The 16587-nt window shown below is 44.6% G+C and overlaps 1 protein-coding gene across 1 annotated transcript in view; it reads right to left on the bottom strand.

The window, feature by feature from the left end:
• Positions 1–8574: 8574 nt before the first annotated feature.
• Positions 8575–16587, bottom strand: part of LOC102442587 (protein SSX9-like) — a 24064-nt gene continuing 16051 nt past the window's right edge. Inside the window, exons 3-6 of the mRNA XM_014462965.1 lie at positions 15192–15280; positions 14623–14737; positions 14196–14294; positions 8575–8675 (exon numbers count right to left, since the gene is read on the bottom strand). Coding sequence (XP_014318451.1) covers positions 8575–8675; positions 14196–14294; positions 14623–14737; positions 15192–15280 — 404 coding nt within the window. The remainder of the gene's footprint in view (positions 8676–14195; positions 14295–14622; positions 14738–15191; positions 15281–16587) is intronic.

Raw genomic sequence — 16587 nt, 5'->3', positions numbered from 1 at the left:
CTACCCTTAGCGGTTGGGGAACCCGACCTGGCGCTCGGGGTCAGGATGAGGCAGTGGTCGCTGGGGCCGGAGAGGAGAGGTCAGTCAGGCCGGGCGATGGAGCCCGGAGCGTCTTTCAAGATGGCTGCAGACAACGACGAGGACTTTCCCGCCTGCAGGGTGGCCCGGCGCAGCGCAGGCGCAGTTGGCCACTCCAGGTTCCGTCAGTGGGCATGCTCAGATCTGTCCTTTAGCGGACCCCGAGTCCTACTCTCTGCTATGTGTAAGCTGATTTGCTTTTAATGAGATGTATTTAATTTTACTTTTGTAATAAAAAATTTGAAATATGTGCTGTTTTAAAATACCTCACCCGAAGATAAATTGATTGATTTTTTTTCATAGAGACAGGATGGGAAATAGAGAGGCCGATAGGAGAGAGGGGGAGAGGGAAACTTCAATGTGAGGGAGAAACATCAAGCAGTGTCCAACTGTGTCCGCTGGACCAGAGATCAGTCCTGCAACCGTTATGCATGTACAGAACAACCCTCCTACCAACTGAACCATTGGGTTAGTGCTGTTGTTTAGGTTTAAAAAAAATCTTTATGGTTAATAGTATTACAGATATTCTCCCCTTTCTCCCACTGTCCCCTCCACCCAGGTCCCACCTCACTCCAGACCTTCACTTTCCTATTGTCTGTGTCCATAGGTCATGCATATAAGACCTTTGGTTAATCTCTCCCCACCCCCCACCACCCCATTGCCTCTGAGATTCATCGGTCTGTTACATGTTTCCATGCCTCTGGTTCTATTTGATTCATCAGTTTATTTTGTTCATTACATTCCTTTTTCATTTAATTTGGTTTTTAGATTCAGTTTTTGATAGATATGTATTAATTGCCATTTTTTGTCCATATTTATTCTTTTCCTTCTCCTTTTTATTCTTGTTCTTGTTCTTGTTCTCCTCCTCCTCCTCCTCCTCCTCCTCCTCCTCCCCCTCCCCCTCCCCCCTCCCCCTCCCCCTCCCCCTTCTCCTTCTCTGTACTTCTTCTTCTTCGTCAAGAATACCCTTCAGCATTTCATGTAATACTTATTTGGTGGTGATGAACTCCGTTAGTTTTTTGTTGTCTGAGAAGCTCTTTATCTGACCTTCAATTCTAAATGATAGCTTTGCTGGGTAGAGTAATCTTGGTTGTAGTTCCTTGCTATTCATCACTTTGAATATTTCTTGCCACTCCCTTCCGGCCTGCAAAGTTTCTGTTGAGAAATCAGCTGACAGTCGTATGGGTACTCCCTTGTAGGTAACTGACTTTCTTTCTCTTGTTGCTTTTAGGATACTCTCTTTGTCTTTTGCTCTTGGCATTTTATTTATGATGTGTCTTGGTGTGGTCCTCTTTGAATTCCTTTTGTTTGGGGTTCTCTGTGCTTCCTGGACTTGGAAGTCTATTTCTTTCACCAGGTAGGGGAAGTTTTCTGTCATTATTTCTTCAAATAGGTTTTCAATATCTTGCTCTCTCTCTTCTTCTGGCACCCCTATAATTCTGATGTTGGTACGCTTGAAGCTGTCCCTTACACTATCTTCGTATTTTTGGATTCTTTTTTCATTTTGCTTTTCCGGTTGGGTATTTTTTGCTTCTTCGTATTTCAAATCTTTGACTTGATTCTTGCGATCCTCTGGTCTGCTGTTGGGAGTCTGTATAATATTCTTTATTTCAGTCAGTGTATGCTTAATTTCTAGTTGGTCCTTTATCACAACCTCGAGGGTCTCATTAGATTTCTTGAGGATCTCAATACATTTATCGGCGGTCTCACCGGTCTTTTCGAGGGCCTTACTAAATTTATTTGGGGCTTCTAGACAGTTCTTTAAAGACCTTAAAAGTGTGCTTTTGAACTCTATATCCAGCAGTTTGCTTTCCTCCATTTCTGTTATTTGTGTCCTGTTTCTTTGTCTTGGCATTTTTTATGCTTCCGTGTTGATAAAGTGGTTTCCTGTGCTGAGTGTCCTCTAGGGCCCAGTGGTTCAGCCTCCCCAATTACCTGAGGAGGATACTCTTGGTGCACTCCCTTGTGGGCTTTGTGAACAGTCTTGTTGTAGTTAAGCCTTGATTGTTGTAGTTATCACTGGGAAGAATTGACCTCCAGGCCAATTGGCTGTGAGAGTCAGCTGTGTCTGCAGTGGGAGAACTTCTGTGCTGGATACACCCCTCTGGGGCAAGACTTGCTTCAATGGGGCTTTGGTGCTCACTCTCTTGCTGCTTTTAATATTCTTTGTCTTTAAGCCTTGGCATTTTAATTATGATGCGTTTTGGTGTGAGCCTCTCTTTGTATTCCTCTTGTTTGTGACTCTCTGGACTTCCTGGACTTGTAGGTCTATGGTTTTCAATAAGTAGGGGAAGTTTTCTGTCATTATTGCTTCACATAGGTTTTCAATATCTTGCTCTCTGTCTTCTCCTGCTGGCACCCCCATAATGTGAATGTTGGTATGCTTGAAGTTTCCCCAGAGGCTCCTTGCATTATCTTCATAATTTTGGATTCTTATTTCTTTTTGCTCCTCTGATTGAGCATTTTTTTGCTTCCTCATATTCCAAATTGCTGATTTGATTCTCACCATCCTGTACTCCACAGGTGATTCCCTGTAAATCATTCTTTATTTCAGCTAGTGTATGCTTAATATTTGACTGGTCCTTTTTAATGTCTTTGTAATTTTTACTAAGATCCTTTAAAGTCTCACTAAGTCCCTTGAAGCTCACTTTGAGCCCATCGAAGCACTTATTAAGAATCTTGATCAACAATATAATTCTGTATCTAGTAGTTTGCTTGCTTCCATTTCATTTACTTCTCTTTCTGAAGATTTCTTCTGTTCAGTTGTGACATGTTTTTATTTTTATTTTATTTTATTGATTTCAGAGAGGAAGGGAGAGGGAGATAAAAACATCAATGATGAGAGAGAATCATTGATTGGCTGCCTACTGCACGCCCCCTACTGGGGATTGAGCCTGCAACCACGGAATGTGCCCTTGACTGGAATTGAACCTGGCACCCTGGAATTGAACGCTCCCAAAATCAGTCCAGAGGCCAATGCTCTATCCACTGAACCAAATCAGCCAGAGCAATATAGCATTCTTTTTTTTTTTTAATCTTTATTGTTCAGATTATTACATTTGTTCCTCTTTTTCCCCCCATAACTCCCCTCCTTCCAGCTCCCACCCCACCCTCCACCCTCACTCCCCACCCACTGTGTTCATCCATAGGTGCATGATTTTTGTCCAGTCACTTCCCGCATCTCCCACACCCCTTTTCCCCCCAAGAATAGTCAGTCCATTCCCTTTCTATGTCCCTGATTCTATTATAATCACCAGTTCATTCTGTACATCAGGTTATTTATTCACTTGATTCTTAGATTCATTTGTTGATAGATGCATATTTGTTGTTCATAATTTGTATCTTTACCTTTTTCTTCTTCTTCCTCTTCTTAAAGGATACCTTTCAGCATTTCATATAATACTGGTTTGGCGGTGGTGAACTCCTTTAGCTTTTCCTTATCTGTGAAGCTCTTTATCTGACCTTCAATTGTGAATGATAGCTTTGCTGGATAAAGTAATCTTGGTTGTAGGTTCTTGGTATTCAGCACTTTGAATATTTCTTGCCATTCCCTTCTGGCCTGCAAAGTTTCTGTTGAGAAATCAGCTGACAGTCGTATGGGTATTCCCTTGTAGGTAATTGAGCCTCTTTCTCTTGCTGCTTTTAAGATTTTCTCTTTGTCTTTTGCTCTTGGCATTTTAATGATGATGTGTCTTGGTGTGGTCCTCTTTGGATTCCTTTTGTTTGGGGTTCTCTGCGCTTCTTGAACCTGTAAGTCCATTTCTTTCTCCAGGTGGGGGAAGTTTTCTGCCATTATTTCTTGAAATAGGTTTTCAATATCTTGCTGTCTCTCATCTTCTGGCACTCCAATAATTCTGATATTAGTCCGCTTAAAGCTGTCCCAGAGGCTCCTTACACTATCTTCACACTTTCGGATTCTTTTTTCATTTTGCTTTTCCAATTGGGTGTTTTTTTGTCGAATCTTTGGTTTGATTCTTGAGCTCCTCTGGTCTGCTATTGGGTATAATATTCTTTATTTCAGTCCGTGTATGCTTACTTTCTAATTTCTTTATCGTAGCATCGAGGGTCTCATTAGTTTTCGTGAGGCTCTGCACAAATTTATGGCAAGCCCTCAAAATTGCGATTCTTAGCTCCATATCCTCCATTTCTGTCATGTTTTTTTGTCTCCGCATCTTTTATGCTTTCTTGGTGCACCCCCTTGTGGTCTCTGTGCGCAGTCTTGTTCTAGCCAAGCCTTAATTGTTGTAGTTAACACTAGAGGGATTTGACCACCAGGCCGACTGGCTGTAGGAATCAGCTGTGCGGAAAACGTCTGTCTTCTGGGGAGGCGCTAATCCAGCCTTTGCCTGAGGCGATCGGCAAATGGCTGTGCTCAGGGCTTGGGCGGGGCGGGCTCAACAGGGCGGGGGGAGGGAGCCGCTATGACTGCTCTCAGTCCGTCCCCAGGGGCTCTGCCTCTCTGTCCCATCAACCGCTGCAAACCTCGGAGGGGCCATAGCCAGACAGTCCCGCTTCTCCCCTTTGAGTCTGGGTCCCTAGAGACTCGCCCGGATCTGTAGCCCAGAGTCTGAGACTCACTCCTGATTGAAAACGACAACCACGCCCTCAGCCGCCAGCCCGCTTTGCACGCGCACCACCTCACCACCGTACCTTTAAATTTTCCACACTACGCCTCCTCTGAGCGTCGGAATGCTGTTGTTTTTGCTTCTAGTTGAAGAGTCTCTCCTCAGCCAGCCTTCCTGTGGTTCTGGTTGATGTCCGTTCCGACTTTTAGTTGTATTTTTGAAGTGGTTGTTTACGGTGGCAATCTCCGGTGTTTACCTATGCCGCCATCTTCGATTCTCCAATATAGCATTCTTTTTATTTTATTTTATTTTTATTTGTTTTTATTGATTTCAGAGAGGAAGGGAGAGGGAGAGAGAGATAGAAACATCGATGATGAGAGAGAATCATTGATCGGCTGCCTTCTGCACATCCCCTACTGGGGATTGAGCCCACAACCCAGGCATGTGCCCTTGGCCGGAATCGAACCTGGGACCCTTCACTCCATAGGCCGACGCTCTATCCACAGAGCCAAACCAGTCAGGGCGATATAGCATTCTTAAAGACTATCTTGTGAAGCTGGTGTTCCTGCAAGGAGGTGTAGGAGGATGCTAAACATGCTGCTTTTCACAAGAAAATAGAATATATTCTTTCATTTAGAGCAATTAAACCTGAAATGTAATGTTGTGCATTAGAACAGCTTGTGTAAAACAAGCGCGAGAAGACATAGAAAAGTATGTAAAACCTGGAGAGCTCTCTGGGATTTGAGGGAGCTCTCTGGGATCAAGGGTGCTTACAAGGGCCATTGGTTATGGACAGTGGTGGAGGGAGCTCTGTCAACTGTAAGGCTGCTACACTGCTTCCAGGTCATCCTGCTGGAGATCATTCTTGTGGGACCAAGTCACTGTACACTCACGTGAACTAAGTAACCACCAGAGCCTGCTTCAGACACACACAACTGGAACCACAATGTGCCATGTTGGGCCCCCACACTGGGCAGCCAGACCTGCAACTCCCTCCAGCAGGACCAACAAGGTTCTGTGAAGCCTGAACATTGCACTGTCCAGCCTGAAGGCCACCGATTCCACAGACAATCTTTACCTGCCAGGAGACCCAGGCCTGAGAAAGCATCATGAGGCCTCCTTTCACCTTCTCTACAGGAATGAGAACAGGGAGTTACCTGGTAGACACACACAGGGACCATCAAGAAGGGCTTTCCAAGCTGCAAGTTGTAACTCATAAACAGGCCAATAGAACGTTGTATGTTACCTGACCAGAATTTCATGTTTTTAATGAATTACAATGGAATAACACAGTGCATTGCAGAACAGAATAGAAAATACCAGGCTGTGTTGCATGTGCAAAGGGTCAGAATGGTTTTGTGGAGCACTTGGCTTAGAGTCACTGCAAACTGTGTTGTGTATTGTGGTTCTTAGTGAAGAAAGCTCAGAAGGCCCCTTTTGTGATGCATGCACTGCTCTCTCTCACACATCCCTGCATTTCCCAATTCTCTGCTAGGAATAGGGATTAGCTGTAAACCCAGTCTAAAAACAATTGAAACACAAACGAATCAGACAAGAGGGTATAAACAGTCATTTAGGACCTCATCAGAAGAGCATGTGCATCCACATGGGGCATCATACTTTGCAGGGGAGAAGGCTAATTGGGGGTGGGCTCGGAACCATGTCCAGGCTGATTTCTGGGTTTGGGAAAAACCGTACTCTCCTGACATCTCATAATCAGGATCTGTCTCATGGACAGTATTATCTACTCTGGAAGGTACGAAAAAACATTTACGCTGCTGACTGCAATGTGATTTGAAGTCTTTTTTTCTTGCGTATCTTCCTGCTGGGCATCCAGTTGGTGTGTACCATCTTTCAAGGGGGGAACAGAAATGAAATCTTTCAGGATCTATTCTGGGGATTCTCTTCTCTTTTCACATGGACAATCATGTACTCAAACTGCATTAGCAGAATATTGAATTTGAGGAATGCAGTGCTCTATTAGGGTAAGAGCAAATTTGTTTCTGCTGAGGCAGAGGTGGAGCAGCATCCTCACTGACCCAGGTAGGACACCCCTCTCACTGCTGAGCCAGTTCTCATGGACCTCAGCCCTGGTTATTCTGACCCCTCACACCGTCCTCCCTGACACCCTCTCCTTTCAATGGCTGTGACAGCACACACTGGGTCCTGGGTCTCCCTTGCCTGTATGCCAGGCGCTCTCCCACGCACCCTGTACATCTGTGTCCTCCCCTGCTCAAACTATCACCAGAACTCTGCCTCTCCCACTCTGTAAGCTGCGCTCTGAAGGTTCCCAGACTTGGAAAAATGATTCCACATCTTCTCCCCTGAGTTTTGGAACAGAGTCCAGAGCACCTCTGTCTCATCCCACACTCTCCACATTAGACTTTCCCAGCCCCTAAGCCTGAGATATAACTGAGTTAGTAAAAGAAAGGGTTTCAACAGGTAAAATCTGGAAATATATCCCAGAAGAATGTCAAGCTCACGTGGACGACATTTTTTTCTTATTCCCTGATGTCTCCTCAGCACCTGGGACAGCATTCAGTTCTCTGTAATGTGCCTGTACGTGTTTGTTGAATGAATGAAACCTGTGAAGTAGCAACTCCACTTCTTCCTTTTGAAAAAATCCCCAACCGAGGATATTTTTATATTGATTTTTACAGAGAGTGGCAGAAAGAGAAAAAAGACAGAAATATCGATGTTAGGGAAACACATCCATTGGTTGCCTCCTACAGACGCCCCAACCAGGGCCTGGGCCAGGGAGAAGCGTGCAACCAAGGTACATGCCCATGGGAGAATCGAACCCAGGAACCTTTGGTCTGCAGACCGATGCTCTATCCACTTAGCTAAACCGGCTAGTGTAGTAACTCCACTTCTAAGTCTCTGTACAAATGAACCACCCACACATGTGCACAGGGTTTGTGCATAAGAAGGAGAGGAACTACCAACTGAGAAGAAACTTCTGTTTATTAACTGACAGTGACTGATGTAGGGTAAATGAATAATGGGGGTTTGCAACACAGAGCAACTGCTCAACAGAGAACAGAATAAGAGGAACATACCCAGGACACTTAGTAGACAAGACCAAACACAAGATGCTCATAGTGAAAGCATTAGGGCGTGTGTACAAATGCAGAGAAGAGCATCTGGAATCCAACCCCTGGAATACCTTACCAGTCACATCTAGGGAGAGGGAGGGTACCTGACAGTGCTTTTTTACTGAAATAAGTGCATGGATACACTGACAGGAACGTGCATTAGGAACAGGTGTTACTACGCTCTATAAAACTAACATCTAACAAAACATATTAACATATTAACATATTAACATATTAACATAGTGCTGAGCTTTTCACTACTGTAAACTCTTTCTTTTAGTTGCTGTACTGCTGATGGCCAGTAGTCCACAGTCGTGCCCATGTTCATGAAGGGCCACCAGGTTCTGCTTCTTTTCATGGGCACTTGTCACATCCTTGAGGTGGAGACAAAGAGAGAGAAAGGAAATAAGTTGCAGTGAGCTCCCATTGCCTGATCCGTTAATACCTAACCCCTCATCCTGACCTGCAGGACCCTGAGCACTCAGATTCCTCCCCACCTCATGCTGTGCATGCACCTCCCACTGCTCCTCAAAGCGAATCTTCTGCTCATGCCACAGGGACTCTCACCTGTTGTGTAAGTTCTTAGCTAGAGGAAGCTGAGGCCTATAGTTCAGGAGCTGACCAAGGGGTGGAGCCCAGGGCATGCTGGGTAGAGAGATCCCTGGCTACACAGAGCAGGGAGTAGAAAGAGGGAGGGAAGCCTCGTCATTTAGTCTCAGTGCTGCATCCCAAGGGTCTAGGCATAGGAATGATTTTGGGAAGGAATGACAAGGTGGGACTATGAGAACAGTGTGTTTTGCAGTGGTGTGGGCTGGAAGGAAAGGCCACTTACATAGTCAGTCATCTTCCTCTGGATCACTGATCTCTTCGTACACAATATGTTCCTTTCTTTCCCTCAGCCTGCTGATCCAGGCATCAGTATTTCCTTTCCTGGATCCTGTGATACAGAGGCATTGGTTAATGTGGACGAAGCATTGTGGGCCTTATTTTGTCATATAAGAAGGTTTCTCCTCCCTCCCAATGGTCCAAGAGCCTTCTCCTTGGTCTGTTGTCCACATCCTCTAGCTCAGAGATATTGAGATGGTAGAAGTGAACCAGTACACAACAAATGCCAGGTTGAGTTTTAGCTCCTGGGCCCTCCAATGGGTTAGATTCCCAACCTCTGTACTTATCAGAACATTCATTTAGACCTTTCAGCATATACTGTCAAGGACATATGGTCTGTCAGACATTGAGCTGCGGGTGGTGGATACCACTTTGAGTAAGACACGTGCTCAGGTTACACAGGTAGAATTAACTGAGCACCTTTCATGTTGTAAGTCATAGATTTCACTTAACACTTGGAGTGCGGGTGAATTTCCCGCCAAAATATAAGATGGCTCTGTCTTTTGGTTTTGTTCCATCCACCAAAAGGGTGGATTACAAACAAATATTTGGTAATACGCAGTTACAATCGGCCCGAGTTTACACGTTTCCCGCACTCCACCGCAAATCTATATGAACCGAGTTAAAGACGGCTCCCGCGGAGTACGCGCAATTCACACGAGCCGACTTAACTCGTTTCCCACACTCCAAGTGTTAATGTGTTCAAACAATTAATGAGACTTGATTCTTTATTCCCATTTTATGAGATAAGAATCTGGAGTTGAGAGAATGGGACAACCAGCCCACGGCAACACACATCTTATGTCGCTGACAAGTCAACCTGTGACTTTGGAAGTCCTGTTCTCAGGTCTGAGCTGGAGCTGAACAAGCTCCAAAGTCCAACCTGGACCCAGGCCTGTTCAGGACCTAGCTCCCTTGCCAGTGAGGCCAGAGGCGTTGTGCCCCCCCCCCCCCTTACCAGGCTTCTTCTTCCTCAGCTGACCAGAGGCCTTCCCTTTGCCTGAGGGGCAGAGCTTTTTCGGAGCTGGCTCTGAGTCTGGGGTTACTGGTGGTAGCTTCAGTTTATTTTTTCCCCTTGCTTCTTTCACGGGCACCATCTGTCTCATGGGAAAGTCATATACAAACACTATCAGAGGCATTTCTCTGGTGCTTTCAATGTATAAAGTGTCTTCACGTGCAGTATTTTAATGAACATTCTCTACAACTCTGGGGTAGTATATGACCGGTACCTCAATGGTGGGGAACCTGGGCAGTTAGAAGGAAATGGAATGGCCTAAATGAGGGTGTTTTGAGGACTAGAACACTTGGCTCCTTGCTATTTCCAGACTCATGTTCTGGCAAATAGCAGAAGTCTCCACGTAAGCGTGAGTGTGGTATAAAGAACATTTTCGGAACAACAGCATTGTAAAAATCCACGAGGTCTATGAAAGCAATGAAGAGCTTCTAACCAATAAAGGTGACCATATATAAAAGAGTAGACACCTGCTGGGATAGTAAATGTAGTTTTCTCACAGAAAAGGAAACCATCAACATATACATATTTGCCAATATGTATATCTGATAAGGGCTTAATTTCTAAAATATTTAAAGAACTCATACAAGTTCACAAAAGGAAGACAAACAATACAATTTAAAAATGAACCCAGCCAGCTTGGCTCAGTGGTTGAGTGTTGACCTATGAACCAGAAGGTCAAGGTTTGATTCCCAGTCAGGGCACATGCCCAGGTTGCGGGCTCAATCCCCAGTGTGGGGTGTGCAGGAGGCAGCGGATCAATGATTCTCTCTCATCATTGATGTTCCTATCTCTGTCTCGCTCTACCTTCCTCTCTGAAATCAATAAAATTTATCTTTAAAAAAAGCCAAAGCACGTAAAGACACACTTCTCCATAGAGGATATACAGATGGCCAAGAGACATATGAAAAATGCTCAGTCAGTAATCATAAGAGGGATGCAAATTAAAATGACAATGAGTTTTCACCTCACACTTGCCAGAATGGCTGCCATAAAAAAATTCAACTAACAACAAGTGTTGGTGAGGATGTGGAGAAAAGGGAACCCTAGTACACTGCTGGTTGGAATGCAGACTGGTGCTGACACTATGAAAAACAGTATGGAGTTCCCTCAAAAATTAAAAATGGAACTGCCAGTAACCCCACTTCTAGGAATATACCATAAGAATTCTGAAACTCCAATCAGAAAGAATGTTTGCACTCTTACGTTCATAGTAGCATTATTTACAATAGCTAAGATCTGGTAACAGCCCAAGTGCCCACCAGCAGGTTAGTGGATAAGAAAGAAAAAGATCTGTGGAACATTTACACAATGGAATATTATGTCACTGTAAAAAATAAGAATCTCTTACCCTTTGAGACTGCATGGAGAAACTTGTAGACTGTTATGCTAAGCGAAATAAACCAGTCAGAGAAAGACAAGTATCACACAATCTCCTTTATATGTGAACTCTAATGAACAAAATAAATTGACTCACAAAATAGATCCAGAGACATGGAAGCATGGCACACACTGAGGAATCCCAGCGGGAAGGGGGTGAGTAGTGATTAAAGGAGAAATTATATGCATGTATGTATAGCCTGTGGACATAGACAATAGTGCAGTGAAGGCCAAGGAAGGTGGTATTAAGGTGGAGGGGATCATTGAGGGGGGAGAAAGGTGGGACATCTGTAATCGTTTCTACAATAAAGGTAAAAATTTAAAAGTGTTTGGAGGGGAAAAAACTGCTTGAAAATGGTGTGGGGAGGTTAATATTGGGGGGGATGAAAGGAATGCTACACAGAAATGATGATACACAGACAAGAATGCTGTGCCAGATGTGACATACTGTCCAACCCTGGCACCATCATTTACTGGTATAATGGAATTAGGGAGGTGGTTCCCACATCAACTCTGCTGCTGTCAGGTGGTGTCATGACCATCAGCTTTCATGTACTTTTCATCAGGCTCCTTCCTTTAGGAAAGAGTGAATAAGAAATGTAAAACAAGGGAAGTGAAAGTGGTTTGTGTGGAATCAATGGAAAGGAATACTTTCTCTTGTGATCTTTCAATTCCCTTCTCAACTGTCTCCAGACTGGCAGCCCAACCCCTAGATCCCTTTACCATCTCAACTAGCTTCATCTGCAATTGTGGACTCAAGTATTCAATGCAAATTTAGGCACCTCTGAGGCTCTCTGGGCTGGGATTGAGGCTTCAGAGTTGCCTCAGGCCCAGATAAGGCCTGAAGGAGCTCATGGTAGTGAGGGACTCACAGTCTAAGGGGTTCCTCAGATATGGAGAGTGGCCCTGTGACAGCAAAGAGGGCCTGGTACTTTCTGTTGTGAGAGTGGATGTGTAAATGGAAGGATCAGCAGCAGGGGGGGGGGCGCGGGAGGAGGGAGCGGCAGTAGAAAAACCCCTATGAAGACAATGGAAACTTCATAAACATATGAAAACCTTTAGGAGCTTAGGAATGGGCTGGGGCTTTGGATTGTACTACTGTCACTGCCTCTGTGGTCTCTGGGAAATTATGAAGTATCTCTGCAAACCAGCCTCTTCATTATTATCATTATTATGTGCTATCATTGTTATTAATATCCACACAATTATTTTGTATATAATAGTAGTAACACTAGTGATAAATGGTTTCTTACGACTTAAGTAACTGAATCCATCTAAAGTGCTTAAAATAACATCCGGCATCACTATGAAGATGAAAGACATACCGGCTGTCACACTATTCTACTCATACCATATTTACAGCCGTGTAGCGAGCAAGGACCTTCAGATTCGGGAGATACCTTCAGGTGTTTTTTTGGTTGGACGTGGGAAGCCTCCTCAGGACTTTCGTTCGTAAATAGGTGATAAAGCGAAGATGGTCTTTGTTGGTAAACGTTCCCCACATCCTGGAAGACTCCTGAAGTATCAGGGAAATCTGCAGCAGATGGCATCAATGCACTCACCATCAGGGGTTATTTTTGGAACTGGTTTCTGATGATTATTACTATAGATTGTACATTTGTGCATAGGATTAATTCATAACATTCTCTCTGATGGTTTAAAAACTTGAACTAAACTCCACCACTGTCTCATCCTATTCCATGACATACATCTTACATATTCCCCCAAAGAATTAAATTGATTTGTTGGGAACTTGAACTGTCTCCACTTAACGATGTGTGGCAACTAGAATTCACTGTATACTCAAAACGGGTGAATTTTATAGTATGCCAATTATACCTGAATGAAGTCGTTCATTGTGTGATGACCCAGGTATGATTTAGCGCAGCGGTTCTGCAAGGCTTCCACTATAAAAAGCCTCCTCTAATGTCAAAAACTGTGTACTGGATTTTCAGCCCCCTGACATTGATCTTGTGTGCTCGTGGAATATGGCCTGTGGAGGTGGTTGTCCTAGGTCTATTGGAGACAGTGTGAGCATTCTGACCCGGTCTTCTTGCAACTCTGCTGTCCACGCAGAAGAGCAAGCGAACATATCCACCCTTTTCACAGTGAGTAAAGACACTGCTCACATAGGCCGAGCTTTTTTGAATGTGTGGTTTCTTTCACCCCTGTGGCCTCTGCCCACTGACCACTAGGAAACCTCAGTGTATGTGTGGCATTGCTATTTCGAACGCTCCCAAATCAATATATAGAATCAGGTTCTGTTAGGAGTGAGAAGACCATTCTGTTTGGTAAAGCTCAGGAAATAGGTGAGTGTCATTACAAAGTACTTTAATCATTTTTTTGTCCCTTAAGGTGTTTATCTTAAGCTATCCCAATGCTGTTCTAAAATTGAATTGGGAGGTTTTTCGAGTGTTTAGACTTTAGTCAAAATTTTCTTAATTTTCCTGAGGCTCATGAGGGTGTTCGGCAAGAATATTAACTCCTTTAAATAAAGAAATGTTTCAGGACATTGGGGGATGAGGACACATTTGTAATATCTTAATCGATAAAGGGAAAAATTAAAAAATATAATTTAATAACTTTATAGAGTTATAATTAACAAACTACATATTTGAATTGTCTAGCTTCACAAGTTCTGACATATTGTATGCTCATTAAATTGTAATTACAATGAAAAAAATATAAAGAAAGAAATGTTTCAAACTCCAGAAAACTACTGAGGACTTTGTGAGAAACATGTGCCCACCTCCCACTGTGTCCAGTCAGATCACAACACTAGTGCACATCCGCTTCACAGGGTTCTGAGATCCTTCATCCAAAACACAACAAAACACTGGGAACACGTCACAGCTGACGGCATCCGTGCAGCCCTCACCAATCTCTGCCGTTACTACTTCTGCACTTCTTTACTCCCGAATTTGATGAGTTTTATTCACATTCAGGTTTTGAAACATTTACCATTGACCTATTATCTATAAAAACATATTGTTCTTTTGCAAGTCTTAGGATTTTATACGAATCACCACTGAACTGACTGTACTTAACCTTCTGCATCCAACATTCTTTACTTGCCAGTGATCCGTTTAGGCAAGAAACCCCTGAGAATCTTTTCTGAGCTGCTGAACCCCGAATAAATCTGGCTTCAGGGATAATTTCCAGGACTTTCCTGTCACTCACCATGACTCCCAGGATTCTGAGGTTCATCTGAATCATGCTCAGGCGAGTTTGGGGTTGGATTAGTCGGAGGCATGAAATTTGGGCCGATGGCCTTGAGACCTAGGAGAAGCAAAATAGTTGTTGCTTAAGAGACAACCTGAGAAGAGGGTGGATGCAGGGAGGCAGCAGGGACAGGAAAGGCCAGGAGGTGGAGGGATGCGAACAAGGGCCAGTGGGAGTGAAAAGTGCAGGATCCAGGTCTGAGCATCTCTGTGGCCACTCCTGACCTTGAGCCCTGTTCAGGATCCAATAGAAAAGAGGTTCTGAAGCTGCTCAGGGAATTCTCCCCGCACAAATGAAATGGGGTAAATTTAGTTGAACCGAAGAAGGAACCACGATATGTAAAGGGAAAGAGGGATGGTCTTGTGTTCCCAGGTCAGCCTGTTACCTAGAGCAGTCATAAAGTCGTATCTTTTCTTCATGTACACATAGCTTAATTTATCTGCATTTTCCAGTTTTGTCCACTCTTCCTCAGACACGCATTTGGGAACATCCTTGAACATCTAGGAAAAGAAAAAATAATGAATCCCTGCAGCCGCTCAGGTAAACATGTTTGCCCTTTGGCCTGCCCTCTTCCTGCGTTGCAGAACCTGTGTTGGACCTGTACACTGGAGCTAACAGTTCCTCCTGGTTGATGTCACAGTGAACTGACAGAACAAGGGAAACATGGCTCAGCCTCTCCCCTGCTTGCAGCAGGTGCTTCATGCTGCTGGTGGGCTGTCCTCTCACCTTCCAGAATGGACCGTGAGTCACCAAGTACAGCCAAGGTCACAGGCCTTGTTTCCTTCAGGGATGCTAGGCAAGTTCTGAGTAACGGTGGGAAGCTCCTGAGACTCGGGATTTCGCCCACCCCACACCCTGCTCCCTGTGTCACTGCCTCTGACCTCATGACCTCAGAAATGTGGTCACCCTGTCCTGTGCCCCAGTCACTTCTTGATACCCCCCCAGGCTCCTCACCTCGCATGTCTCCTCTGAATCCTGAGAGTCCTCCATGGGGTTGTTATCCAAGGAGCTGTCTCTGTTCATGCCTCTGGGAGTGCTGTGATCTTGAAGGGATACAAGTGAGTCTCTGAGGACACCCAGCCAAAGGGCCTGTGGGAATGAAGCCCTGAGGCAGGGTTAAACTCAGTGTCACCAGGAACTAAGATTCTACTTTTGCTACAATGAGCTACCATGTCACTCCTGCCAGAATGGCTACCATCAGTAACACACCAAACAAGTGCTGGTGAGGATGGGGAGAAAAGGGAACCCTACTGCATAGCTGGTGCACGCCCTGTAGAAAACTGTGTGGCGTTTCCTCAAAAACAAACAAACAAAAAAGAAAGAAAGAAAAGAAAAGAAAAAGAAACTGTCTGTTGACCTAACCATCCTACTTCTATGAATATATCCTAAGAATCTAGAAACACCAATCAGAAAGAACACATGCACACTAAGTTCATATCAGCGTCAGTTACAATAGCGAAGATCTGGAACCAGCCCAAGAGCCCATCAGTAGATTAGTGGATTAAAAAAAAGCTGCGGTACATTTACACACTAGAATACTTCATGTCTGAAAAACAGAAGGAACTCTTACCCTTTGCAACAGCATGGATGGACCAGGGGATTATTATGGTAAGCAAAATAAGCCACTCAGAGAAAGACAATTTCCACATGATCTCACTTACATGTGGAATCTACTGTACATAATAAACTGATGAACAAAATAGAACCAGAGCCATGGATAGATGGAAAAGACGACAAAAGCCAGAGGGGAGGTGGGTGGGTGGAGACTGGATAAAGAAGGTGAAGAGAGTAACCAAGGAACATATGTGCATAGCACATGGTCACAGGCATCAGTGTGGTGAAGGCCAGGGCAACAGAGAGGTGGGGACTGGGTGGAGGTGGGCATAGTGGGGAAGTGGGACATCAGTAACAGGGTCAGCAATAAAAATGTATTCTCTGTTCTCCGTCCTGTGTTCTTTGTCCCTGAGGGAGGACAGGGGTGGTCAGAGGAGGAGAGGGCTGAGGTCTCTGGGAGAGGAACTGGTGGGGAGGACAGGTTTCCTGTGGGCATGATCCCAGGAGCCGAGCACCGTGAGGGGCTTGGTTACTGGTGCCAGTCCTTTGTCTGGAATGTGCTTCCTGAAGGAAGATATGAGGCCCCTGCTGTGTAGGCAGCAGATGAGGGTGCTGTGTTACAGAGGGTGTGTTTTTCATCAGAAAGGCCATGGGAGGTGAGCCCCAGAATCATGTGGTTGGGACACTGAGGCAAAGGGATGTGGGGGTTCCTTGCTGGAAATAAATGAAGACTGCTACTAGGAGTGGAGCTGGAGGCCAGTCCTAGGTCATTTGGAAATAGTTAGGGTCAGGAGAG

This window comes from Myotis lucifugus, unplaced genomic scaffold (assembly GCF_000147115.1).
Source record: "Myotis lucifugus unplaced genomic scaffold, Myoluc2.0 scaffold_196, whole genome shotgun sequence".
Taxonomy (NCBI): domain Eukaryota; kingdom Metazoa; phylum Chordata; class Mammalia; order Chiroptera; family Vespertilionidae; genus Myotis; species Myotis lucifugus.
The sequence above is the reverse complement of the archived record's forward strand: the minus strand, read 5'-3'. Positions and strand labels throughout refer to the sequence as shown.